The sequence below is a fragment of the Abrus precatorius genome, unplaced genomic scaffold (assembly GCF_003935025.1).
Source record: "Abrus precatorius isolate BTA unplaced genomic scaffold, Abrus_2018 Scaffold3, whole genome shotgun sequence".
Classification (NCBI taxonomy): Eukaryota; Viridiplantae; Streptophyta; class Magnoliopsida; order Fabales; family Fabaceae; genus Abrus; species Abrus precatorius.
The window spans coordinates 11445552-11470854 of NW_020874373.1; the positions used below are offsets into that span (position 1 = coordinate 11445552).

General features: G+C 31.7%; 3 protein-coding genes across 5 annotated transcripts; 2 read left to right on the plus strand and 1 right to left on the minus strand.

The window, feature by feature from the left end:
* The first annotated feature begins 3 nt into the window (after positions 1 to 3).
* On the plus strand, positions 4 to 7947 carry LOC113861313 (GTP-binding protein BRASSINAZOLE INSENSITIVE PALE GREEN 2, chloroplastic). The gene is made up of 4 exons (XM_027494053.1): positions 4 to 244; positions 330 to 1630; positions 1963 to 2130; positions 6801 to 7947. The coding sequence occupies exons 1-4, from the start codon at positions 130 to 132 to the stop codon at positions 7161 to 7163; spliced, it is 1947 nt and encodes a 648-aa protein (XP_027349854.1). The 5' UTR covers positions 4 to 129; the 3' UTR covers positions 7164 to 7947.
* LOC113861314 (protein EARLY RESPONSIVE TO DEHYDRATION 15) lies at positions 6616 to 9277 on the minus strand. Of its 3 annotated transcripts, none has more exons than XM_027494055.1 (3): positions 8886 to 9186; positions 8230 to 8580; positions 6616 to 8068 (listed from the first exon to the last, which is right to left on the minus strand). In XM_027494055.1, exons 2-3 carry the CDS (start codon positions 8537 to 8539, stop codon positions 8019 to 8021), a joined length of 360 nt encoding a protein of 119 aa, XP_027349856.1. In that variant the 5' UTR covers positions 8540 to 8580; positions 8886 to 9186; the 3' UTR covers positions 6616 to 8018. The 3 variants fall into 3 exon arrangements, with proteins under 3 accessions (XP_027349856.1, XP_027349855.1, XP_027349857.1); XM_027494054.1 differs by lacking the exon at positions 8886 to 9186 and adding an exon at positions 9243 to 9277 and having other exon boundaries at positions 7767 to 8068; XM_027494056.1 differs by having other exon boundaries at positions 7767 to 8068; positions 8230 to 9277.
* An 8275-nt stretch (positions 9278 to 17552) lies between these two features.
* Positions 17553 to 24655, plus strand: LOC113863290. The gene is made up of 9 exons (XM_027496819.1): positions 17553 to 17765; positions 18326 to 18715; positions 18827 to 18967; positions 19051 to 19154; positions 19235 to 19459; positions 22081 to 22572; positions 23172 to 23593; positions 24126 to 24219; positions 24350 to 24655. The coding sequence occupies exons 1-9, from the start codon at positions 17592 to 17594 to the stop codon at positions 24459 to 24461; spliced, it is 2154 nt and encodes a 717-aa protein (XP_027352620.1). The 5' UTR covers positions 17553 to 17591; the 3' UTR covers positions 24462 to 24655.
* Positions 24656 to 25303: the final 648 nt, after the last annotated feature.

Below are 25303 nucleotides of genomic sequence, written 5' to 3' on the forward strand. Positions count from 1 at the left end.
ATTAGCCTGAACTTGAATTAAAATACCTTTTGAAGATGAACACTGCGAAAACGCCTTGCTTTGGCTTTTACCCCTTCCCTCTCTGTTCGTGCTTGTGCTCCCTAACAAGTTATCTCTGACCTCCAAGTCATGGCTATCTTGTTGTCTACGATTTTTGTTCCTTCTACTAAGCTCAGCTCCAAGCTTTCCATCTTCAGCAACAACAGGCAAGAACACGCAGTTCCAAATTTGCGCCATTTCGAAGGTAAGCCACTTCATTAATCAATCCTCTTCGATTTGTTCGTTATTTTTCTGATACCCATTTGCGTTTTCATGTGTTCTGAGTGTAGATAATAGCAACCGCTTTCAGAAAGTTTCGTCATTTATTTCCTTTGCGGTGAACGGTGACTCAACTCTTGCTAGAACCACGCCAAAGAGAGATGGTAAAAACCCGTTTCTGAGTGAGGGAAGGGATGAAGATGAAGCTCGTGGACCTATTTGCCCTGGTTGTGGAGTCTTCATGCAAGATAATGACCCTAACCTTCCTGGGTATTATCAACAAAGGAAGGTTAAAGTTGAAGAGTTTACAGAAGAGGATGATGGGTTTCATGATGTGGAAGAAGAAGATGATGATGATAATGAAGTGGGGTTTGTGGATGGAAGTGAAAGTAAGCTTGGAGAAGAAATTGAGGGGTTAAGAGATGAATTTGATTGGGATTCTGATGAGTGGGAAGCTAAGTTACTAGGGGAAGATGATGATGATGAAAAGGATTTGGATGGGTTTGCACCTGCAGGGGTTGGTTATGGTAACATTACTGAGGAGTATTTGGAGAGGATAAAGAAGAAGAAGGTGTCCAAAGCTGAGAAGAAGAAGATGGCTAAGGAGGCTGAGAAGGTGAAAGAAGAGGTTACTGTGTGTGCTCGGTGTCATTCCTTGAGAAATTATGGCCAGGTTAAGAACCAGACAGTTGAGAATTTGATACCAGATTTTGATTTCGATAGGTTGATTTCTACTCGGTTGATGAATCCTTCTGGTAGTGGAAGTGCTACTGTTGTTGTCATGGTTGTGGATTGTGTTGATTTTGATGGTTCTTTCCCTAGAACCGCGGTGAAATCATTGTTTAAGGCATTGGATAAAATGCAGGATAACATGAAACAGGCCAAGAAGTTGCCAAAGCTTGTTCTAGTGGCGACAAAAGTTGATCTCCTTCCTTCCCAGGTTTCTCCTACAAGGTTAGATAGATGGGTTAGAAACCGTGCAAGGTATGGAGGTGCACCAAAGTTAAATGGGGTTTATATGGTCAGTGCTCGAAAGGACTTAGGAGTAAGGAATTTGTTATCCTTTATAAAGAATTTGAGCGGCCCTCGAGGGAATGTGTGGGTAATTGGAGCTCAAAATGCAGGTAAGTCTACTCTGATCAATGCGTTTGCAAAGAAAGAAGGAGCCAAAGTTACTAAGCTCACAGAAGCTGCAATTCCTGGGACAACACTTGGGATCTTGAGAATTGCAGGAATTTTGCCGGCTAAGACGAAGATGTTTGACACTCCAGGGCTCTTGCATCCATATTTAATATCAATGAGATTGAACCGGGATGAGCAAAAAATGGTGGAGATACGGAAGGAACTTCGGCCACGGACATATAGAATTAAGGCAAGTGACTTTTTGCTGTTCCTGTTCTCTATCCTGGATTTGAATGGTCAGGAGCGCTTTTATTTTCCTGCATAGATTATATATGTGTTTTGTGCATCTTCGTAAGTTAAGAGCTAACATAAATGAGAAATGTTCTTGTTCAAGTATTATGTTTTCATTGGCTACTAAACAAGATACAACCATTATGAACATTATTTGGTTGTTGAAGATGTTAAACCATAAATATGCGTACTGAATTGATATTACAAGATTTGTATGTGTATTAGTATGATATTCAAGAAAAAGAGATGCAGTTAGAACTTAGAATCTTACATGCTGGTTTTAATTTACAGGTAGGGCAGGCTGTCCACATCGGTGGCTTAACGAGACTTGACCTTGTTGAATCCTCTGTTGAAACAATATATGTCACAGTTTGGGCATCACCAAATGTTTCCCTTCACATGGGGAAAATCGAAAATGCCGATGAGGTTTGGAGTAATCATGTTGGTGTTAGGCTGCAGGTAAACTTTTTCCAATTTTCCTACCAAATTAAACAAGTCTCAATATTATGTTTTACTGATGAGGTTGAAAACTCTATTTTTTCCATAGCTTGGTCATCGTTCGTTTCATTTGGTTAATTTGCTCACACCTAGTTCCATCTAAATAAACTCAAGTAACCATTATAAGCTAGTGACGATTTAATATATACTCGGTAAGAAGGGATTTCCTACATGAAACAATTATAACTGATTGTTTAATCTTTATTTTTTTCCATCTCCCTCAATGGTCTTGTTCTCACTTAACCTTCGATAGAAAATAAGATTTTGCATGGTGTCTGTAGTCTATATTTAGCTATTGTAAATACCAAGAATCTACCAAGAAACATATCTTTAGTTTTCCCGTCTGGAGGCTGGGGGAGGGGGTTGAAGAATGTAGTTAGGGGAATTCACCTGTACATATTTGTGATTTTTGAACATCATATGCAATTGTTTCTTAGCAATGTTGGCATTTAGAAATGCTGGAATCATCTTTGCTTTGTAAATCAAACTTCACTAATATTCTCAAGAAAACTAACTCTAGAAAAGAGGATGACACTTTTTTAAATAAATAAACTTAAATTATACTCAAACATCCAAACTTTTCCCAAATCAGAATATCGGAAACAAAAGAAAATCACACTTTGATTAACATTTAGATATTTGAATTGGAATATGAAGGAGCTTAATGTTGTCTTGATAAATGAGTTTGCTCTGGTGGATTTGCTTGAGTTCTCATTGATATAATGGTTGACTGCAGTGAAGCTAGATATAGTGATTTTTGGTGATAAATGATCAACTTCTTGAGTCAGAAATTATGAGAAATCTGATTGTTCAAAACTCAAAACCTTTTGCAAGGGTTCAGAACTTCAGATTCCTTGAAACAGTAGTAAACTTCAAAGTGGGGAGAGGTGCTACCGTTTGTTTCTGGAAATATAGTGTTCTGATAATAATCACTTTTCTACTCCTCCTTATTAATCTGGAAAGATTTGGTTTCATTAATTGGATTTACTTTTAGCTAAAAAAAGTCTGGTATCTTTGTGATTATCAGATTGAAAAGGGGAAATCAATTTGACTTTATTCTGCAAAGAAATGCATTATAAATGCAAAGACATTCTTTGGGGAACTGGTTGAAAAAGGGCACGTTGTACAGTAAATTGTTTGTGTAGATAAAAGAATATTAGTCAACCTTTTGAGCTCATTTAGGACTTTGAATGTTAAGGTTCTGAGAAGTAAAATCAAGAAAAAAAAAAGACTGTATAGTATTGACTATTTTATTGATCACTTTAGAAAGCGGTAGGATTACAAGAACACCCCCCCCCCCCCCAAGCTCACAGCTCCTGAACAAAGAATGAATTCTCCCTAACACAACTTACAGAAAAGAGAACACACCCCTCAATCTAGAATCTAACTCTATTTATAGAATCTATTAACCATATTAACAACTAACTAGCAGTTGACACTTTCCTACCCTTCCTCCTAGTAGTTTTTTCTTTGTGATTTTGCAAAGTTAGACCCAAAAAGACCACCATCGCACTTATAAATTGGTAATTAAGTAGTATGCTTTGTTGCACATCCTGACTTGGCACCAACATCTTGATACAATTATACAACCCATTTGTAACTTCTAAATCAAATTTAATTTGAGGGTTGTCATAGTAAAATTTCGGGTTTAAAATGTGACCAGCTGCATGTAATGGACTGTGAAGCTGACTAGTCCATCTATTATCAATGATTGCAAACACATTTTTGTATTTACTTTCATTATTTTTGAATGACTTCATAATAGCTTCTTTACTTTTCTCCGTTGCTTCATAAATATACCTTATGACTGGTCTTCTTTTCCCATCAATCAAACGTAACACCCAAACAAGAGGAGCCATAATTTTCAAAATATATACCACATTATTCCAAAATACAAGATTTAATAGAATTTTTGTTGCTTGCTTTCCTTTAACTTCCTTTGATAACTTGTTTTTACACTACTCCTTAGAAGTAAATATCTTTCTAAGATTTGCTTTTTCTTGGTGAAGCCTTTCCAATGATAAAAAAGAAGTTGTAAATCGAGTAACTGCATGTCTCACTAATTTCCTCTTGTTTGTAAAATTTCTCAATAAACTCAAGGTACTTGAATAATTGTAGATAAAGCTAACAACCGATATTTCCTTTTGAATTATCGTCTTTATCAAGGAAAGCTTTCCAATATCTTTAAGCATAAAATCTATGCAATAAGCTGCACAAAGAATCCAATAAAGATTTCTTTTCGCTTCCAACATCTTACCAGCCAAGACATAATTGTTTCCATTATCCGTTATCATTTGCACAACTTTATCTTCTCCAATCTCTTTCACAAGAGTATCAAGCATCTCAAATAATTTTTCACCGGTCTTCACAAAATTAGATCCATCAATGAACCTCACAAACATAGTCCTAGCAGAAGAGTTGACCAAAAAATTAATCAAGCATCTTTGCTTTCGATCGGTCCATACATCTGACATGATGGAACAACCATGTTTGCTCCATTGTTTCTTATGATCTTTCATGAGAGAATTGGTATATTCTAACTCTTTCTTTAGAAGTCGAACTCGAATATTATGATAACTTGGAGCTGATAAATTTGAACCGAAAGCACTAACAGTTGTAAGCATTTCTTGAAAGCTCTTCATTTTAATGAGGTTAAATGAAAGGCCAGCTTGATACTAAAATCGAGCTATTTATTGATGGACCTTTGCTTTGGCTTCTTTGTCACAAACTTTTCTTATATTTGATTGCCTCAATTTTAACTTTTTCCTTTTCTCAATTACATTTTATAGCTTTCTACAAAACAAATCCATTGGCCCTTTCTGATTACCCATGGCAATACTATGTGTTTGGGTATTCTCTTCATTCTTACTTTCATCATAGCTTATACTTTCAAAGCTTGTCACATTTGGCATCTCAAAGTTGTTTTGACTCTTTTTATCCTTTTGATATGTTTCAATCTCTTTTTTAACTTCTTCAAGACACTTGGGGTAAGCTTTCACATTATCTTTCTTTCCAATCAAATGTTGTTTCACTCTAGTGATTCCAACATTCATAACTTTTCCACAAAAGTTACATACAATGTTGTTTGTATCACCCTCTTTCAACAAATGAGCGCATTTCCATCCTGGGTCAGATCGCGTAGAAGCTCTTGATGATGAAGATTCTTGTTGAGGTATGTTAAGAGAAGCTGAAATAAAGATAATGGGTTTTTTTGAGGATAAACAAAGAAAAAGCATACATGTGGACGAAGGAAAATTGAAACATGGAAAGAGTAAAACAGAAATGAAGAAATAAAAGAAAAAACTGCAAGAGAGAGGAAATACAAAAAAAGATGGCTACCGAAAAAAAAGGGTAGCTGGAGATGGAGGTTTACGTCACCGAAAATGGAGGAAATGTCGCCCCAGTGAACAGAACAAAACAGAGAAGGTCAGAGAAGAGAAAGATCTGAGATTAGGGCAGACCGATGTCGGAGAAGACTAATTGGAGAAGAGAAATCGAAAAAGATGATGGTAGAGAGGGGTCCGAGACGAGCAAAGATGGGAGATGAGCAAAGAAAAGAGAGATGAGAGATAGGGAGAAGGGTTTGAGTGACGGAGAAGAGAGACTTATCTTATTTTATGCGTGGGTCAGCCTTGGACCAGGTTGGATTTGGGCCCAAATAACAAAAATCAGCCATTTTTCACAAATTTCTGTCATGGCCGCTGTTACCGCCATGGCGCCGCGATACAAAAAGGCCATTTAACGGAGGCAATGTAACGGCGGGGTTGAAATCTGCCATCGCAAGCCACCATGGAGCTGCCATTTCCGCCATTTGATAATACTGGAATGATAATTTTGATGAATTGATTGAGAAATAGTTGTGATATTACATGTTTTGAAACACCTAAGTTTTTGTTGTATGATCATAAAGTGTGACTATATGATCTTGTACAAAGTTTCTCGAAGTTTCTATAGTTTAGAGAGAAAGAAGATGAAATTTTGAAATTTTTCTCAATTTTGGTTTAAGCAAAAATCATTTTTTTACTAAATTCGCTCAAACGAATTTTTTTGGCTTAAGCCAAATTTACTTTATGTTAAATTCGCTTAAGTGAAAATGCACTGCAGGACGTAGTTCCTGCCAAAACTGCAGATGATCTGGTTTCTTGAGTTTTTAGGTTTAGTTGGATCTTATATTTTTTATAGAAGTTTCATATCAACAGGGTGTAAGTTAGGATTACCATAGAAGCTTAGGAGCTGAAACATTTTTACAATCTATGAATCAAATAACTCGTTGCTTCAGAACATATAACCCGCACAATATTTGCAGTTTACAGTATGAAAAAATGTTAAACGTTAGTTATTACTAATTTAAATCATTAATGAACAGAAACTTCTTCCAATGTCTTTTTAATAGTCCTCTAGAATTTAAAACTTGCAGAAGCTATACGACAAAGATTCCGAATGTGAGGAGTTTTAATTTATATCATACAAGCTATATATAAATTAATTAATAATAAATTTTTATTTAAAATGACAACATATATAGCTTGGATGATATAAAATAAAATTGTGCTTTATCATCTTTCTTCTGAAATGGACGTTGGTCTATGCTTTCTCTAATTTAATTTTATTTAATTTTATTCTTTTTCCAGCCTCCCATGGGTAATGACCGAGCTGCTGAATTAGGAACCTGGGAAGAAAGGGAAGTAAAAGTGTCTGGATCTAGTTGGGACGTCAACAGCATTGACATAGCAATTGCGGGTTTAGGTTGGTTCTCTTTGGGTCTCAAAGGTGAAGCAACCTTGAAATTGTGGGCCTTTGATGGAGTTGAAATAACTGAGAGAGAACCTTTGGTTCTTGACCGGGCCCCATTCCTTGAGAAACCAGGATTTTGGTTACCAAAAGCCATCTCTGATGCTATTGGCAACCAAACTAAACTTGAAGCTCAAAGAAGGAAACAACTTGAAGATGAGGATACGGAATACGTGGGGACAGGGCCAGGGCTTTCCGCATGAAAAGAATTTTGCCCCTTGACTTTCATTAAGGATGTAATTGAACTGACGTGTTGCAGAGGCAATAACATGTTTGCAGCTTAAGCTTTTACACCCATTTCATTCAACTAGCTGGTGTGATTACCCCCACCAACTAATCAGATAAAATGCATCCACGCTGCCAGGTGTCACAGTCGGTGATTGTGTAGTTTTGAAATGAGTCGTAAGACTAAGATCTGCATCTTTAATGTACATAAATTGGTAATATCTACATTTTGGGTGATAGATTTTCAAATTTTATGTATATGAATACATTAAATTTTATGTATTCATGGCCTTTCCACAAGGCAGGAGAATTAGAGTATCTCTAGAAGAGGAGTCGGAATATAATTACATTTACTCTTGGACATGGCTTTGTCATGTTTTATGAAGGTGCCACTCCTTTCTGCTGACAATCTGAGGCGGATTTATGTCAAAGCACTTTGATTTTTACGTCCTAAAGTTAATTGGGTGTTAAGAATCACAGCAGCGCATCGAATGCCCCCTTAAATTTGGCAACTATGAAGCTGACAGAGAACGTGCCCATTTTAATTAAGGTTTAAAGTCATGAGAAAACAATTCCTAATAGAGAACTGTTTGTCTTTTTTCATTTTTGTAATTTGAATACTTGTAGTAGTTCTTACATCAGTACGAAATATAGTCACAAATTTTACTTTTCCTTCCATATTTTACCAGAGAATTTGGTAAAGCAAGAGAAGGTTAGATTGTAACTTGAAACCTCTATACAAGAGTTAACAGAAAGTTAAAGCTAACGATAACATGGTACAGTAGCTAAATGACCGCAAGCTAAGGCCGTGACTGACATTCAGCCTCATGCAGTTACTTTGGTCCATGCTCTGGCTCCACAAAAGTGTTGGGTCGAGTTTCTTCTGAAATATAATTAAAGCCCCTTCTTATTAGCGAATGAAAACCAAGCTCAAACTTCATAAAGATAACATAACACTCTTAAATTTGAATTTTGAATTCAAAACTCGAAACATAATGATCCCCTTTGCCTATACACTCTCTCCAAGTCCAACAAATTATTTACCTTGGTTTTCAGAAGATTGAAGAAACTCTTCAAACTGAGCATCCAAAGCAGAAAGATCTTCACCAGCATAAAGATCAAATGCATCAGGTAGCAAATCAACCACATCATTGCTACCTTCCTCACTACCGTTTACATAAAAGCCTTCTTCATCTTCTTGTTGCTGGCTGAGCCAGTAGTCATGGTACCATTTTAGAGTTGTTACCAGCTCCCACCATTCTGGAGAAAAATCCTCCACTTGGCGGAAGGCAGCTGGAATGTAAAGAGGGGCATTGGGGTTCAGTGTTGATCTTCCTCCAGAGACTAATGCCATCCTGCTTAACTTGATTCAACGATTCTGATCTTTGTCTTTGTCTGCGCCATAAGTAAATCAACAAGAACCAAGCAGCACCAGTGTTAACAAGGATCAAGATTCAAGAATCAAAAATAAATTATCAAACAAGAAATTAACATAAATTTTCGAGTATAAAAATGGATCTTCCGCCTACAAGAGCATTACATTCGGATTATTCAACACATCAGTAATTTCGAATATCTATATTGGGAGATATCAAGATTCCATCAATTTGGCAAATGGAACAACAAACCTCGATCATACATAAAATAAATAAACAATTAGCAGAAAAAGTCAGATCTCTGATAAAAGAATTCAAAACAACCTCTCTTTTGACTCCTTCGGAGTAAAGATCGTTACGTAATAAAATATTCCAAAAAAAAGAGAGGCAATAAAGTCGCTGGCTAATTGAAATTTCGTAACCTTGAAATTCAAACAAAGAAAAACCCGAATCCATTTGTTTCCAAGCATCAATCAAACAAATTTTACAATAAATCACTAATTTCCGCGCAATTACAGGAAAAAAAACAGATACAAAAACGAATCACTCAAGGTTTCCATTTTCCCCCAAAATACAAAAGAAAAGAAAAAGAAAAAGAAAAAGAAAAAGAAAAACGAAATTCCACTCACTCAAAACAATCCCTCGGAACCAGAAATAGATCAGAGAGAGAAGAGAAATTACCTGAGAAATTTCGTTAACGACGAGCGAGAGTTACGCGTCGAGGCGAGCCGAGAAAGCGTGATTTATAGAGGGGCGAAAGGGATATCTCCGAAGCTGTGGTTCGGGAAAAGGTGGGACCCACGGAGTAGGTTAGGTGAAAGCACCGTCGAGAGCGCGTCTTGGTTCGGACGCAACGGTGCTGAGGTGAATGTCAATTGTCAACTATGCGCGTATTCCTGCAGGTGAATGTTGACCCTCGACGTATTTAATACTGCCTTCCCCGTTTCCTTATTTTCTTTCTCGTTCTACGGTTCTTAATTGTTTCACAGTTTGTTATTCTGCCACAACCACCCAAACTTAACCCACAATATTTTAGCAAAGGCCTTTACCAAACTGGCTAGCCAAGCAAAATGTGTGCTCTCCATTGCCTAAATTTAATTGACGACTAATCACACAAACCATATACGCCATCCAATGATGTCAATGCGGTGGATCATGTAAGTTTTTTAGATATGTTCTAGTAATTAACTTATGATTAAGTTTTTTTCATGTCTCAGTCTTAATAATTAAGCCATATAATGTTTAATATAATATCATTTAAATGTTCTACAGGGGAATAAATCCCTTAAATGTCATTCTTAATTTCAGAAGCTCAGAGTTACAATTATCTATGATATAAAAATTATTATCTAGTGAATGTCCAGAATTAGTGAAGAAATTACCACCTCTATTAATTTGTCTAGATATATGATGAATTCTAAAGCCTTTATCCTCTTATAAGAATTTTTTGTTGTTTTGATATTTTAAAAATCTCTTTTAATTTATATTATGATGCAGTATTGTATCATCTTCTCATTATTACACATTTCTCTTAATTTTTTATGTAATGGTATGAATTAAGAAAAATTAATGTAATGTCAAAAAAATTATAAATAAAGAGTTTAATTAAAATACACCAACAGCGTAACTTTTGTTTTTACACTGTCATCGAATTAAAATTTGCATATAAGCACAAAATTTCAATTTTTATGATAATTAATATAAAAATATATTAAATTATTGACATTATAAAAATACATCAAAATTAAATTCATAAAATAAAACACATCCATTTGTACAAGACCAAATAAAATAGAGGAATATAAAAAAAAAGTAATATAATGTCACAAAGTATTAATAATGCAGGCTGCTATTGGTTATAACTGTTAAAATGGGTCAAGCCCTCAGCCTTTCTCTATCAATCTCCTATATAATTCTGTTTATTTTTAAAAGCTTTATAATTAGTAGATTTACATTGATTTTTAAATTCTAAAATAAAAAAAATAGTAAACTAAAATCAGAATTAGGAGTGGACTAGTCCACTTATTTTATAAAGTAAGTCATAACTATTATATCATTTTTTATAATATTCATTAAATTATTTTATTTAATTAAATTAAAATTTATATTTAAAATATAAAAAATATTTTTAAAAATAAAAAATATTTAGTCAATATATTAAAATTTAATTATAAAAATAATATAAAATATAATTATATCATAAAATTAAAATAAATTTAGTTTTTGCATTTATTTAATATTATAAAATAATTTATGATTTTAATTAAGAATAAGTATTAAATATTTTTAACTAAATAATAATTAAATGATAAAATAATATTTTATAAAATACTAATTAATAATTATTTTAATAAATTTAATCAATTTTAGTATGTTTAAATATTATTTAATAAATTTTAATAATTATAGATTCATTTATAACTTAGAATTATATATGGTATGATTATTTTCAATATAAATATAAATATGTAAAATCTTAAATGATTAATTTTAATAAATTTTATATAAATATATAGGTATAGATAAATTTTTATTATTAAAAATACAGTTGTTAATATACATTTGAAATTCAATAATTTGTAAATATCTATATAAATTAACGTATAAATAAAAAATTAAATTATTAGTTAATTTATCAATTTATATGTAATATATAAGTATGTATTTTAATTTATCGTATATATATTATTTCTTTTCATTACATTAATGTGTTAATTTTACACATATTTATGAGTTTAAAATAATAAATTAATGTATAAAATAAAATTAAATATTATATATATATATATTGTATTTAGTTTAAAATTTTATATTAATTTTTATCACAAATTTTTTATTAAGATAAAAATTTAGAAACACAAATTAATTTAATTTAAATATAAATTTTATTAAATAAGATTAATCAAAATTTAAATTTGTAAACATTTATTAATTCTTACTATGTTCACATGTTACTTTTCTACATCCATGAATTTTAAATATAAAATATTTTATGTCTATAATTTCAACGATAAAAATGTTTATTTACTTTTTTTAATATATTAATTTTCATTCACTAGATTTAATAAATTTTTTCAGTGTTATTTTTTATTATCAATTTTATATGTTTATTGTGATTTTATCTATTGAATATATAGATTTTTTTTAATAAATAAAATATAATCCTATATATATATATATATATATATATAATATTTTTAATACTTTTATGAAAATAAATTAAGAAAAATAATAATATAAAAAATTTATTGAATAAAAAATTTATAGTTAATACTCAAATAATATTTTAAAATTTATTTATAAACTATATAAAAAATTATTACAATTATTTAATAATTATCACTAATATAGATAAAAATTATATAAAAAATTGTTAAAATTATATAATAATTTTTATTTTTATTAATTATATTTAATAACAACAATCAATATAAATATTTAATATTATATAAATTTTATTTTATTTTTTTAAGTAATTTTACTGAAATACAAGTTTATTATAAAAAATATTATATAAAATAAATATTTTTACTAAATATTTTAATAATTATTGTAATTTGTATATAGTTTTTTTAAATCTAATTTTTTTTAAAATGTATAAATTTTTTAACTCACAAACTTTGATACTAATCTTGATAGACTTATAAATTGATGGACTTTTTGGTTCGTAAGACTTTTTAGCTCTAATCTGCATGGGTTAAAATTAGCACCGGATTAAATAGATTTTTTAAATTGACATTTGCAAACACTACTTGGCCAAGGTATTCCAACATTATTGAAACGGAACATCAAGAAAAGAAATGCTCCTGAAGATAGCATGTCCCATGATAGTAATTGAACTTGAATGTTCAATGAGTCACCATGATACTGTTGAAAACAACACTTGTTCCTTGATATCCATATAAACCAGGTGGTTGCACAGAAGATAACTACCCATCCTATAGCCTCTTTTTCCCCACTAAACATGTCTTGGTCATTAAATAAATGAATCGTAGTAAGAACCAAGAAAAATAGAACTAAATATTCCACCATCTTTAACGCTTATAGCAAACAGAAGATGCGTGGTGGCATATAAAAAACAGATGATATATGCTTTATTAATTAATACTTTTATTGAGAGTTAGAATAAGAAAATAATGAGTCAATTATAATATATAGATTACGTATCAGTTTTTAAAGAATGTGATAATGTAATGATTTACATTGAGTTGTTTTTATTTGTTTTAAAATTTAAAATTAACTAATATTTTTTAAATATAAATCATATATCTTAATGTAAATATGTGATTCAAATTAATTAATAAAAACATATTTTAATCTGTGTATAGTTCTTTATGAGAATACCCCTTGCACCGTTTGTGTTGGTGCTTATGTAACATGCTTGTGGTTAACATCATTGCTTAGTTTATTAAAAGTGCTTCATAGAGTTTTTATTTACATAATATTTTAATTTTAATAATAAAACATCAATTCATTTTTCTACATGATTAATGTTTCTTTTTTAAAGATTTTTTTTTTGAGAGAGAGATCAGGGAGAGATGTGCTTAATAATTATTAAAAAGCACTATATATTATTTGTCATTTCTTGGCATGTTGAGCAATTCTACTTAAGATTCCAAGCATAGTTAATTCCATGTTTGATGACGTGGGGGCAATAAGGAAGCATCCATACAAAATCCCCTAATAATTAGTCTAGTGCACATGGCTTGCTTCGCATGGCCAAATCAAAGACTAGTTAGAGGATATACAGAAGCAATTCTTCACCACTAAAGCCCTGTCCGGCAAAATAATATAAATCATGATCATACAATCTCATTCTCATCAATTATACCTTAGAAGCAAAGAACACCACTTATAAAAATGCAACTATTGTAAAGCTCTATCATGTGGTTCAATTATTAACTTATTTAAATATTATAATACAGTTGTTTCATTTTAGATTGCCTTTCCAGACGATTAATGGATAGAAACAAGATAATTTTCTTGAAATTAGGTACCTTTTCCTTTTGTTTTTACACATTAGATGTATAGGTTAAGGAGTTGAAAATATTTATATTTATTCTTTTAAGTAATTTAAAATATATAAAAAAATGTATATTTAACGTTCTTTTTAACCTATGCACACTTAGTACATAAGATAAGAAAAAAAAAGAATAAAATATGAACCATCTAATTTTTCTTTTTATATTTTGAAGAATTAAATCATTCAACTCCCAAACTATATTGTTTCTTTTTATTGCAATTATTATTCAAATTCATTAAATTTATATCAATCATTACTTTCAATGCTAATGATTCATTTATGTCCTCATACATAGTGACAAATTAGATGATTAGCACAAACATTGTTGTTTTATATTTTTAAAAGTTTTAGAATCACATTTTGCTTCAATAATTGAATTTTAGTGAATGAATCTTGATCTAGGTACTAGTAGTGGTCATTGGAAGTGGGATGAAATGATTGGCTAGGCTTTAGGGAGCTTGTGAAAGCATTACTTTGACTGGGAAGAAATGATTTTGTTGAATCCAACAGCATGCATATGGACCTCGTTGCAGTGATTGAAACAATTAAAATAAGCGAAGACTAGTAATATAATATTTAACACATTTTTTAACATAATTTTAATTATTAATTAAAATTCATTAAAAGCTATAAAAAATATATATTGGTCTTCTTTTTTTTAATTATATTTTCCTTGTATTTTTATAGTTTTTAATAAATTTTAATCATTAACTAATAATATATATTTTTTAAATACAGTAAAGAGTGTTTTTTTAATATTCTTCTTACAATTTCTTATGATAAATATATGAAAAAGAACCTTGGTAGTAGCCATCTTAAAATAAACCCTTATTTTTTGCCATATTAATGGAGAAGCCAACATGTTTGTAGCTTTATAAATCAATATATTTTTTTCATAGTGTTGAGACTGTCTTATATATATAAGAATTGAACGAAATGTTAACTATAAAAAATACACATTTTTTATTTGATTTGATTTGTAGGTTTTTTTTTTTACTTGAGATTGAATTATAAGTCTAATTTTATATTATTTTTAAATTTTATTCATATATAGTTGTTAACTTACAATATATTTGTACTGAACTTATTTGTATTTTAATTTTATTTTATAATTTAGACTAAATTATGATTTATAATGAGGTTTAACATTTTTAACAAGTTATATATATATGTGCATATATATATATATATATATATATATATTTCATGCTTTTGACTTTTTTGTAATAAAGGTTATATCTTCAATGAAAACCCAAGTAAGACAAAATAAGACAAGAACTGAAATAATAGTTCAATCTAAATGGAAAAAACTTAAATTAAATTAATTCAATTTTAATATTTTTGTCAAATAAATCTAACCAAAATCTTTTAATCAGATCGAATAATTTTTTACCTCAAAAATAATTTATACCAAACTATGAGCACTTCTATTATTTTCATCCACTTTCTTAAGCATGGCATCTTAGGCTTCTTGGTTCTGTATTCCTACTTTCTAGTGTTTGGTATATAAAGTTAATATTTAAAATCACACTCCAAAATATTCGCAACCGTAACTAATTAATATGTTACTACAACTGCATGGTCGTGATTTTGCACATTTGAACATGGTCGCAACTTTACATAATTTTATGTAATTTTTAGAACTGTAAAGCAATGATGTAATTTTTATGTTGTAATGCAATTGCAATCACGAGAGAACTTGTAATTTTGAACCTTGCATAAAAATTAATAAAACAATATATATATATATATATATATATATATATATAATATTTTCCGTTGACAAATAAATTCATCGAGGTCAATAGAAGATACTAATATTGATTTAAGTTAAATAATAGTTTTAGTTTTTATTCATGAATTTTTTATTATTTTAGTATTTATGTGAAGAAATTTTGTCTATTGACTCTTGTATAATTTTTTTAAAATTAATCTTTATTATCGTTAAAGTTATAAAAAGGTATTAATATTTTTTTATTGGATATCAAAATTAAAAGCAATATATTATGTGTAATACTAAATTGTAAAACTTGTATACAAAAAGATTAAAATAAAGTGTAAGTTAAAAGAATTAAAACAAAATTACAATATAAGATTTAATTTTGATATATCATTATTATAAATGTTTTACTGTGTCAACTAATTAAAAATCACGTTGATATTTTTTTTTTAATATGATTATTACAGTAGTCAACAGTTATATTAAGAATATTAATTAAATTCTGTAATATATTAATTAATTCTTAATAACTATTCAAATTAAAATTCAATTAAAGTATTATATTCTTAGTTCATAATTAATTAAAACTATTCAATTAATAAAAATAATTAATTAAGAAACTATTCAAATTAATTAGACAGCAAAAATATGCAAATTTTGAATTTAAAGCTGATTTTGAATTTTGATAGGGCAATTGCAATTATTATTTTTGGGAACTTTCCCTTGCCTTCAGCTTTTTCACTCCCGCTCAGCCTCGCAGTGTCCGCTCCTCGCAAATTCTCACCTCCGGTGTTCCGCACCGCCTCTCCGGCCGTCGTCTCGCCGCCCTCGACGGTGGTGCACCATCGCAACTCAGGTTTCTCCCTCTCTCTCTTGCTCGCTCTTTTGTAGTTACATTTCTAGAGATCGTGCTTGTTTTTCTGGCAATGCTTTTAGATTCCACCATTGGAAACCTTCGAACCCTACTCAGGGCAATCGAAGATGCTTTGTTGAGTGTCAACTCACCAAGCTTTAGTAATTGCCCTAGTTCACAAGTCTTTGCTTAATATTGTCGTCAAAAAATATATCCAGAATTTCATTAAAAAAAAAAAAAGAGAGAGAGAAGAGAAGAAGCAAGGACGTTGCTTGCAGCATTTAATGAACTAAAATTTAATTGGCAACAATTGTTACGATTAGGAGTTAGGACTGGTGTGTTCTTTTTTGACAGGTTGCATACAATGAAGGTTAACGTATGAAAGGTTATTTGCATAAATACGTTGTATAGCCTTGGAAGCTTCGGTAACTATGATTTCTAAATGTGTTTTCAAATAACAAACTTTATGATCATCTCTCAATGAAACCATCAATATGTAAGCAACTCAAACAAATTCGACTTCAGCCTGATTTCATGCAATGAGAGATGGCTATAATATCTTCACATAGTGAGTACTGAGGTAAAAGACCAATGAGAAGAAGAGTCAGATCAGGAAAAAGATTAATGACAAGATGGATTAGATCGGAAAGGAATGGAAAGACTTGGGAAAAGGAATATAGAATTCACTCCCTAGACGTTATATTACTGCTCACTCCAATGAAATATTGCAGCTGAGAGTTCACCAAGCATTTTCCCTGAAAGTTTGTATCATTTGACGTGTGTTTGTTCTTTAAAACAAACTCTTGATCCAATTGTTTGCTGATGTTTTTGCTTTTCACCCTCTGAGTTGTCCTTTTCTCTATCCATGCTGGTCTCCAACTCAGTTGGTCTCATTACAGAGGCCTTGCACATATTGTCAAATAGGTCTAAGTCAATTATATGGTTAAAAGAGATCATAATAAATAATTTATAAATTAATTTAGATAATTTTTTGAGTTCAAATTAATTTGGGAGATTTTAGGCTATTATGGGTAGATTGTTTACCTATTTTTGACTCTATCTGTCGCTGACTTATGTCTCAGCCTAGGATGATTAGAACTCTGTTGTTTGATGTGCTAAATTTTCTTAATAGAAAGTATTAAACTAAAAATTTGGATCTTTGATGTTAAATTTATGCACTTCATTTCGTTTTGAAAAAGTATATCATGAGGTGTAATTCCTGATATAACATTTTTTTAAAAAGTAAAAAAGAAAAATAAAGTATATAATATATTCTATACTTCCATCAAAATCTTCTTCAAGTTTTTATGTTTATTACAAAAATTAATTTTTAGTTTGCATTTTTTAATCTGAGAATTTTTGTTAACACATGATTGTTTCTGTCCATTGCAGGGACTTCATGAATAGTAACTTAGTTTATGTGAAGATCATAAGATGATGAGAAGACATTGTAGGCTTTGGTGGCCAAAGCAGCTCTTATCGAATCAAGAATCACCCTCCAGTGTTCTACTGGGATGGTTTGTCACCAGCTCACCATCATCCCTTGACATTATTGTAGCCCTTACTTGCAGTGAAGTCTTGCTTTCTAGTTCTAGTCATGGCATTGAGGTATAAGACTAAATTTGTCTTCACAATCCCTTTCTCTTGCATGTAGTTTAGAGTAGTAATCAAATGAAATAACAATAGCAGTAATGATTTAATTGGTTGTCTGTTTGTTACAATCATTAATTGTTGAGGAAGTTTTGGGCTTCCTTTTTTGTGATATTAATACTTTTATGTCTTGCAAGAGTTGTCAAATTTAAATGGAAATTAACTTTTTTCCTCTTAGAATATTCAGCAAGGGATCAGTATCTTGATTGATTTTTACCTAAATATTTGGTTCATGTGTGTAAAATTTATGCCAATATATTTGTGAATTTGTGGGAAAAAGCATATCAATTTAATGGGAAAATGAATTAATTTGAATGGGCATGAATCCACACACAAATGTATAACTATTATGTTTGCGTTAGTCATTGGAAATCTTGGTTCTATGACAGTATGACTGGTGGGAAAATCCCACTGTTAAGTCCTCTAATGATTCTTTCATACAAGTTGTCTTAAGTGGCTTCTGGAATGGTACAGTGTAATGACGATAACTGACATTATTAACTTCTACTCTCCGTCAGGGGATCATTCATGACACTTGTGGGAGCATGCCTGCACTTCTTCAGGATAAGTCCAAGTTCTCTGTACTTGGTCTGTGTGTCACTGACCCTAATAATACTAGTAATAGTTTGACAGATGAGACAGAAGATGACCAAAAAAGGTTCTCTGATTGCGGCAATGCTTTGAAAGAGGGAAGCACATGTACATACAGAGAGAATAACTGTAGGAGTTGTCGTTGTGTCCAGTTAGATGAATCATTGAGGAAAAGTAGCCAATCTGTTCTTGGAAAAAGTAACTGGGTCCTACTGACGTTTGATTCTCCTGAACAGAATGATGCAGGAATGCGCAGGCTTCCAAAGCTGCACCACATTCATTGGGATGGACTAACTGTGTTACAATATGATGTTCACGTATGTAAGTCACTGTTTCTTCTTCTACTTCTTGCCTCTGCAAATAGTTGTCATTTTATAATATCCTTCTCTCAAACAGATATATATGATATGATATTTAACCACTTGTAGGTAATAATTTATGAAACACCTTATTATGGTGTTCATCATTTCTCATTATGTCATTCGGGTTCAAATGAGCAAGCAAAAACTTCCATTAAAAATCCTAAGTGGGTCGATGAGCTTCATAAAAAGCAGCAATTCATTGAATTGGTAATGGAATTTACTTTATTCATATTTGTGTACGCCAATTTTTTTCATAGTTGCTAATCCGCCTTTTCAAAATTTCACCCCAGGATACAGTTATTCTGGCAATTAATTGCACCGCTGCTGCTAAAAGAATATTTGAGGGACATGTGGTCCCAAGAAGATCCTTAAGCCCACTCTCCATATTTCCCATGTACACACTTTAACTGTTAATGCACCATCTCGTGCTTACTTGATCTTCTTGTTCTGATGATCTATATTGTCACTTTTCAGGTTTTATGTTATCATTGGGCATCTGTTTTCCAAGTTTGTGGCTTCGTTCTCCACTGTATTCTATGTTGTTCTTCAATTTGTCCGAACACATTTTAATTATGAATCAGAATCATGGATGTTTGTGACATCAGCAAATGTATTCAGGACAACTGCTTGGATAAATATACGAATCCGTTGTTGTCAGATATTATATTGGCCAATTTCTCTTCAGGAGAATGACCTCAGGTAATATTAAATTTTAGGTAATCTATATTCCTTTGTCTGATTTGTAGCAGGTTTCAAAATTTGGAGATGGCAGGCTTTAATATATGATGAAGTCCATGTATTTTAATTTCTATTGAAATACTAGTTTTGTTAGGGATATTAAAGAAACCAAATGCAACTAGACTGGTTAAACTGAATCAAATTGTGATTCAGCTCAGTTTCTTTACTGTACAAAAGAGTGACCTGGTGCACAAGGCTCCCACCAAGTGGGTTTTAGGGAGAGTAGGTGTATGGAGCGTTACTTTGCATAATGTTGTCAAAATCAAGATCCTACATAGGATTGGAAATGGGGGTACAATATCATAAATCATAGGATCGTTACAAGTATCGGTAGATCGTATCAAACATATAAAATTATACCTATGTAAATAGAATATAACATCCAAATACATAAACATGAGCTTAAAATTGATAAGTTTAAGATCCAAACCATAATTAGTCAAATAAATACTAACATAAGTATATTATAAGAAATATGAATTTTTCAACCCAACATAAGTGTTCAATTCTACTACTAAACTTGGGAGCCACGAGTCCAGCCACAGAAAAAATAGACTGAACAGAGAGCATGCGGTTGCAGATAACAATCACAAACAGAAGAAGCAACTGCATGAACAGGATGCAGTCTTGCAGAATGCACCTAGCAGCTGTTGCAGACTCAGAGAGTATCCAGTGCAATCGCAGAGAGCAGTAACACCAAAGAGAAGCAGAAAATGAAGAGACCCAGGCAGCAACACGAAACAGAGTACCCACTCTCAAAGAGCACAAAGTGCCACTGTGGAAGGCAATTTGGAAATAGAGAAGGTGAGAAAACATTGACCTAGTTTGGCATCATTGCACAAGACCTAGGGATTTAAGATGGAACTCTTTTTTTCAAACCAGGTTTGAGATCCAACCTGAAAATCCATCTATACGAAGATTGGATCTAATCTTAGATCGTACAATTCTACCAATAAAGATCACGATCTGCTGTGATCCTGCAAATGGTTAAGATTGCTAAACAATTATGATGGCAATCTTGACAAACAATGTGGAAAGGCTATCTCCAAGATTTGAACCTATGACGACTTCCCAAGCAGAAGGCAACAACTACCATTTGCGCCAATGTTGGCCCTTCAGTTTCTTTACTGAATACAGTTTGCCCTAAAAATTTAGGATGCTAGAACAAATCATATGAACTCAATCTTATTGCATATACTAATGTGATGAGGCATGGGATTGGAATAACAAAATATGGAATATTGATATTAGTATTTTTAACTCTATTTTTTTAGTAATTAGGGCTACTTTGTGAGGGTTTGTGTCTATGAAGCACGGTCTCCAACACGAAAACTTCAAACTAATAATCAATATTTGTGTTTATTTTACAATGGAAGTATTTAGTCTTCCCATTCTTGTATATCTATCAGTATGTGGTCATCTGGGTCAATTCAAATGTTTGAGTTGACAAAAAATTATTTTCTAATTAGACACTTACTGAAGTATGTCTAAGTTTGACCGGGGTTGGATAGGTGTCAAAAAAGTCTAGGTGCTGGAAATGTGTTCAACACTGTAATACTTTGAACAAGAGAGCTGTCCATGCTTCATAAGTTTGTATACTTTGGAATTGCTATGTTCTTAGAGATTTATTGACCTGAATTCGAGATGAATTGAGCATTATTATTTTGTTTCTTCCCTCTAGGTCTAATCTTTCCCTTGTACCTTGCTTTCTTTGTTCCTTTCCCTTAATTATCAACATCAATATTTTCATACATAGGATTTTAGTTATATTGAAGTTGTTGGCTCTATGTTGCATGTTACTTATTGACTTTGGACCATTGCATTTATGATTTGTTAAGATGTTTCCCACGTTGACTCTGAATATAAGTCCAATTTGGGTGACTTTGTGAATAAATTTTTATAAGAGAAAAAAAACAATATGAAAAATGAATAAAATTTTTCTCATAGTTAGAAACAACTAACTACTCAATTTTTAAAAAAGTTAAATGAAAGAATTTCTAAAAATAATAGAGAAAAATAAGTGGGGTTTGATTCATTTTACTACTTAATTTTTTACTCCTAAAAGTATTTTTTAAGAAATTTATCCAAACTGAGCCATAGTCAAAAAGCTTTTTATAAGACTCGGGGAATCCTTCCTTCTTGAGCTTGTTTTTAGGGTTAAGTTAGGCCCAATCCATTAACGATTCAGTATTAGAGCTTCTATGATCAGGTGGTCTAGAGTTTGATCCTTGCCACCTCCATTCTTCTAATTAACAATGTTTAATTTGAGCACCAAATTAAATGAGTACCAAACTGAACTTGACCAGGAACACCCTAGTTTTTAAAGCACTATATTGTTTAGTCTGAAACAAATTTTCTTTGGTTGAAGTTGAAAACTATATCTTCTCTTTGTATACGCCTCTTCATTGTTATGTTGCCCATTATATGTGGTGATCTTTTTTGATAAATGTAACTTAAATTGACCTTCTAAATTAGATGTTTTGTTTTTATTTTGAGATAATTATTCACTATTCTTAACCATCTTAACTTTTAGATTGATTTTATGTTTTCCCCATGTTTAACACAATTCTTTTCTGTGCAAGGCCACGGTCATGTGTTGAATATGCAGAGAAAGCTGCAATGCATAGGCATTCTATGTGGTCAACTTTGGTTGTTGATATTCTCCTTGGAAACTTGGTTGGCTGGGCATTATTATATCATTCAGATTATGTTTGCTTGTCAGTTTTGGACTTTGTCCATGGGTTTGCCACATTTTTGCGCTCTGGGTGTGTGTGGTTGATGGGAAACCCTGCAGGCTTCAAATTGAATGCTGAGCTGGCTGGAGTACTTGGCATGGTTTCTTTGAATGCAATCCAGATATGGTCAACACTCTGGATCTTTGTGGGTTTCATCTTCCGTTATATTATTCTAGGGATTTCTGTTTTAGGAATCATTTGTGGATTCACTGTACCAGCTGCTTTAATCATAGACGTGATTGCACTAGCAACTTTACATGTTTCAACTCTTCATTGGTTGGTTTCACTTTTATATTCATCACAAATACAGGCATTAGCAGCGTTGTGGCGGCTTTTCAGGTAACGAATTATTTTTCATTTTTAGATGATTGGTTACAAGTAAGGAACTGATTTGAATGATAATTCATTGTCCTAATTAGGTATTTGATTTATTGATGGAACTTTCTGATATAATTGGTTTTTGACATTTTATTAACTTTCTGCATGACAATTTTTTGAAACAATTATTACAAGTTGGAGATCCATATGCTCGCTAAATAGAGTGCAGTGGTATCCTGGGTCAAATTTGTCCTTTTTCCTGTGGAGAACTATACTTTTATGTTATCCTTGATACGTTTGCTATAGTGCACCTCTGAAATCATTGGCAATGAGTAATACAGCTTATGTTTAGAAGTGGAAGCTTTAGTAAATTTGAAGATAATTCTTGATATAAAAAAAAGTGGAGATCATGAGTGTCCCTTGTATTTTCTGATAGCCATAATATTTTCTGCACATCTATATTTTTATATTCAGTATTCATGTAGCCGACCTCACCTGGTAAGATAAGGTATGGGTGTTGCTGTTGTTATTCTTTTGAAGAATAATTGTTAGTCCTATATTTTGCATGCATACTTGCTCCTTTCTTGTGTGTTTTCATGATATTGCTGGCTATTTGGCAGGGGTCGGAAGTCGAATCCTCTTCGGCAGAGGTTGGATAGCTTTGACTATACTGTGAAGCAACATATTGTTGGATCTCTTTTATTTACGCCACTTTTACTTCTTTTACCAACCACTTCCGTTTTCTATATATTCTTTAGTATTGTGGACACAACCATTAACCTCGTATCTCTGCTCATTGAAGTCACTATTTCGGTTATTCATGCTACACCTTATTCCAAGATATTTCTTTGGTTTGTGAGACCAGAAAGATTCCCTTCTGGAATATGGTTTGAAATTATTGGTTGTCAGAGTAACAGTACTGTTTGTCCAAGTGCTGATTTTACTGATAGAATGACCTCATCCAAGGAATCGTTGCATCTAAAGGATAGAGAAAAATCTAGTATTCTGGTTTCAGTCCTCCACAGCAACTACTTAAGCATAGGTGAGGCCCAAAGCTATTACTTGTGGATTCAGACTAGTGCTTCTATTTGGTTTCCTTTGTTTGGTTATCAAGATATGCCAAAATGTTGATTAATAGGGAAATTGAATATTTGCATCACGGGGTCAATGTGACTGTTTATTCTTTCAAAGTGGGTAGTGCTTTATCAATGTCTGGGGATTTTACTTAGAAGAATTTGGATCTACGTTGTGAATTATCTGTGATGATGTGTATCATAGTAAATCAGGCAGTGATGATCTGCCTTTAGTTTTGATCTGCCTTTAGTTTTGTTGTGGTAAGTTCCTCTCTGCCTGGCTGTATATCCAGATAAAAGCAACATATCATAGTGCCCGACATCATCAAACATTTGGTGAAGCTTTTGTTTGAAAAGATTGAAATTTCAATTCTGTAATATTTCCTCTATATGATTTTGATAGATGTGTGACCTGGGAGCTGTAACACTTTACATTTATGCCACTGTTGTATTGTTGCATGTACAAACATTATTTACTTACTTCAATGGCTTAAAATTCAGGAAAAATTATGTTGCCTCACTTCAAAGATGTATTTTCGGGAGTTTCTGGGTCATTCTTCTCCACAGTGGCATATGGAATCCTCATCGGGCAAAGGTGTGATATATTGGTGCCAAGTTGATATAGTATTTGTGATTTGAAACTACTTCCTATTTCTCTGATTCTTTGTTTAGTTTTCATTTAATAACATTTGTTTTCCCATTTCTTTTACTCCCTCATTGGTCAGAATGCCATCTCTGCGTGGCACCCTTCTTCCTTCGCCAATGCCATGGACGTCTCTGCCTTACAAAGATTATTGGCGCCTTTGTCATGATTCACTTATTGCATGCTTCAGATGATAATGGTTGTGGCTCAGGTTTTCTTCTTCGTTTTCAATATATATATATATATATATATATATATGTTGGGTACAACTAGCTCGGGGATTTAATTGCACAGATGTCATCCAGCTTGCTTCTCTCATATTAGTGGCTTTTTCTCCTTTCAATGGGTAACGTATTCTTCCCTAATTCAGCTTGTTCCTACTCTTCTAAGCATGATACAGTCGGCAATTTTTGTTTGGCCTTTCCCGATATTGAGAATGATGTGTGACGTAGAAAAATAGCATTATTTATTTATTTTTTAAATATATATTTTAATTCTTATGCTTGAGAGCTATTTCACTATTATTCCTTCTTTTTGTCATGAAACATTGAAAATCAAAGATGCGAGTTTATTTTGAGCTGTAGAAAATTCATGGGGTCTGGAACCTGTATCATAAGCTGTCCAATTTATTTGGGATATACGTATGTATCCAAAGCAATTATGCCCTAAATACGAAATGCCTCGATTGACAAACGAAATTCACTTAAGATATGTTTATCAAAATTAATATGATAGCTAAATGTTCGGTAAAGTTTGATTTTTTTACTTTCTTGATTAGTGCAAAATAACATAAAGACATTTAATTACTTAGCTATAACTGAAATTTTTTTAGATTATATTCATTTTAAATTATTATTATTTTCATATTTTAATTTATTTAATAGTTTATCATCTTAAAAATTAGGATGGTACTTTTTAGTTTTAATATTTTTATTAAATAAAATGATATAATATAAATATATTTATATTATCATTTAATAATTTTATTTCTTAAAAAATTGGTAGTGTGTTTAGATTACCGTTGCTTCAATTTAAA

Bases quoted from the DNA above. Each gene is read 5' to 3' on its own strand.
- LOC113861313 (XM_027494053.1), top strand. From the start codon at position 130: ATGGCTATCTTGTTGTCTACGATTTTTGTTCCTTCTACTAAGCTCAGC. The intron at 1,631-1,962 runs GCAAGTGACTTT...TTTAATTTACAG, and splicing joins CACGGACATATAGAATTAAG to GTAGGGCAGGCTGTCCACAT. The intron at 2,131-6,800 runs GTAAACTTTTTC...TTCTTTTTCCAG, and splicing joins ATGTTGGTGTTAGGCTGCAG to CCTCCCATGGGTAATGACCG.
- LOC113861314 (XM_027494055.1), bottom strand. From the start codon at position 8,539: ATGGCATTAGTCTCTGGAGGAAGATCAACACTGAACCCCAATGCCCCT. The intron at 8,069-8,229 runs GTAAATAATTTG...ATTATATTTCAG, and splicing joins TCAATCTTCTGAAAACCAAG to AAGAAACTCGACCCAACACT.
- LOC113863290 (XM_027496819.1), top strand. From the start codon at position 17,592: ATGATGAGAAGACATTGTAGGCTTTGGTGGCCAAAGCAGCTCTTATCG. The intron at 18,968-19,050 runs GTAATGGAATTT...ATTTCACCCCAG, and splicing joins AGCAGCAATTCATTGAATTG to GATACAGTTATTCTGGCAAT. The intron at 23,594-24,125 runs GTGAGGCCCAAA...CTTAAAATTCAG, and splicing joins CAGCAACTACTTAAGCATAG to GAAAAATTATGTTGCCTCAC.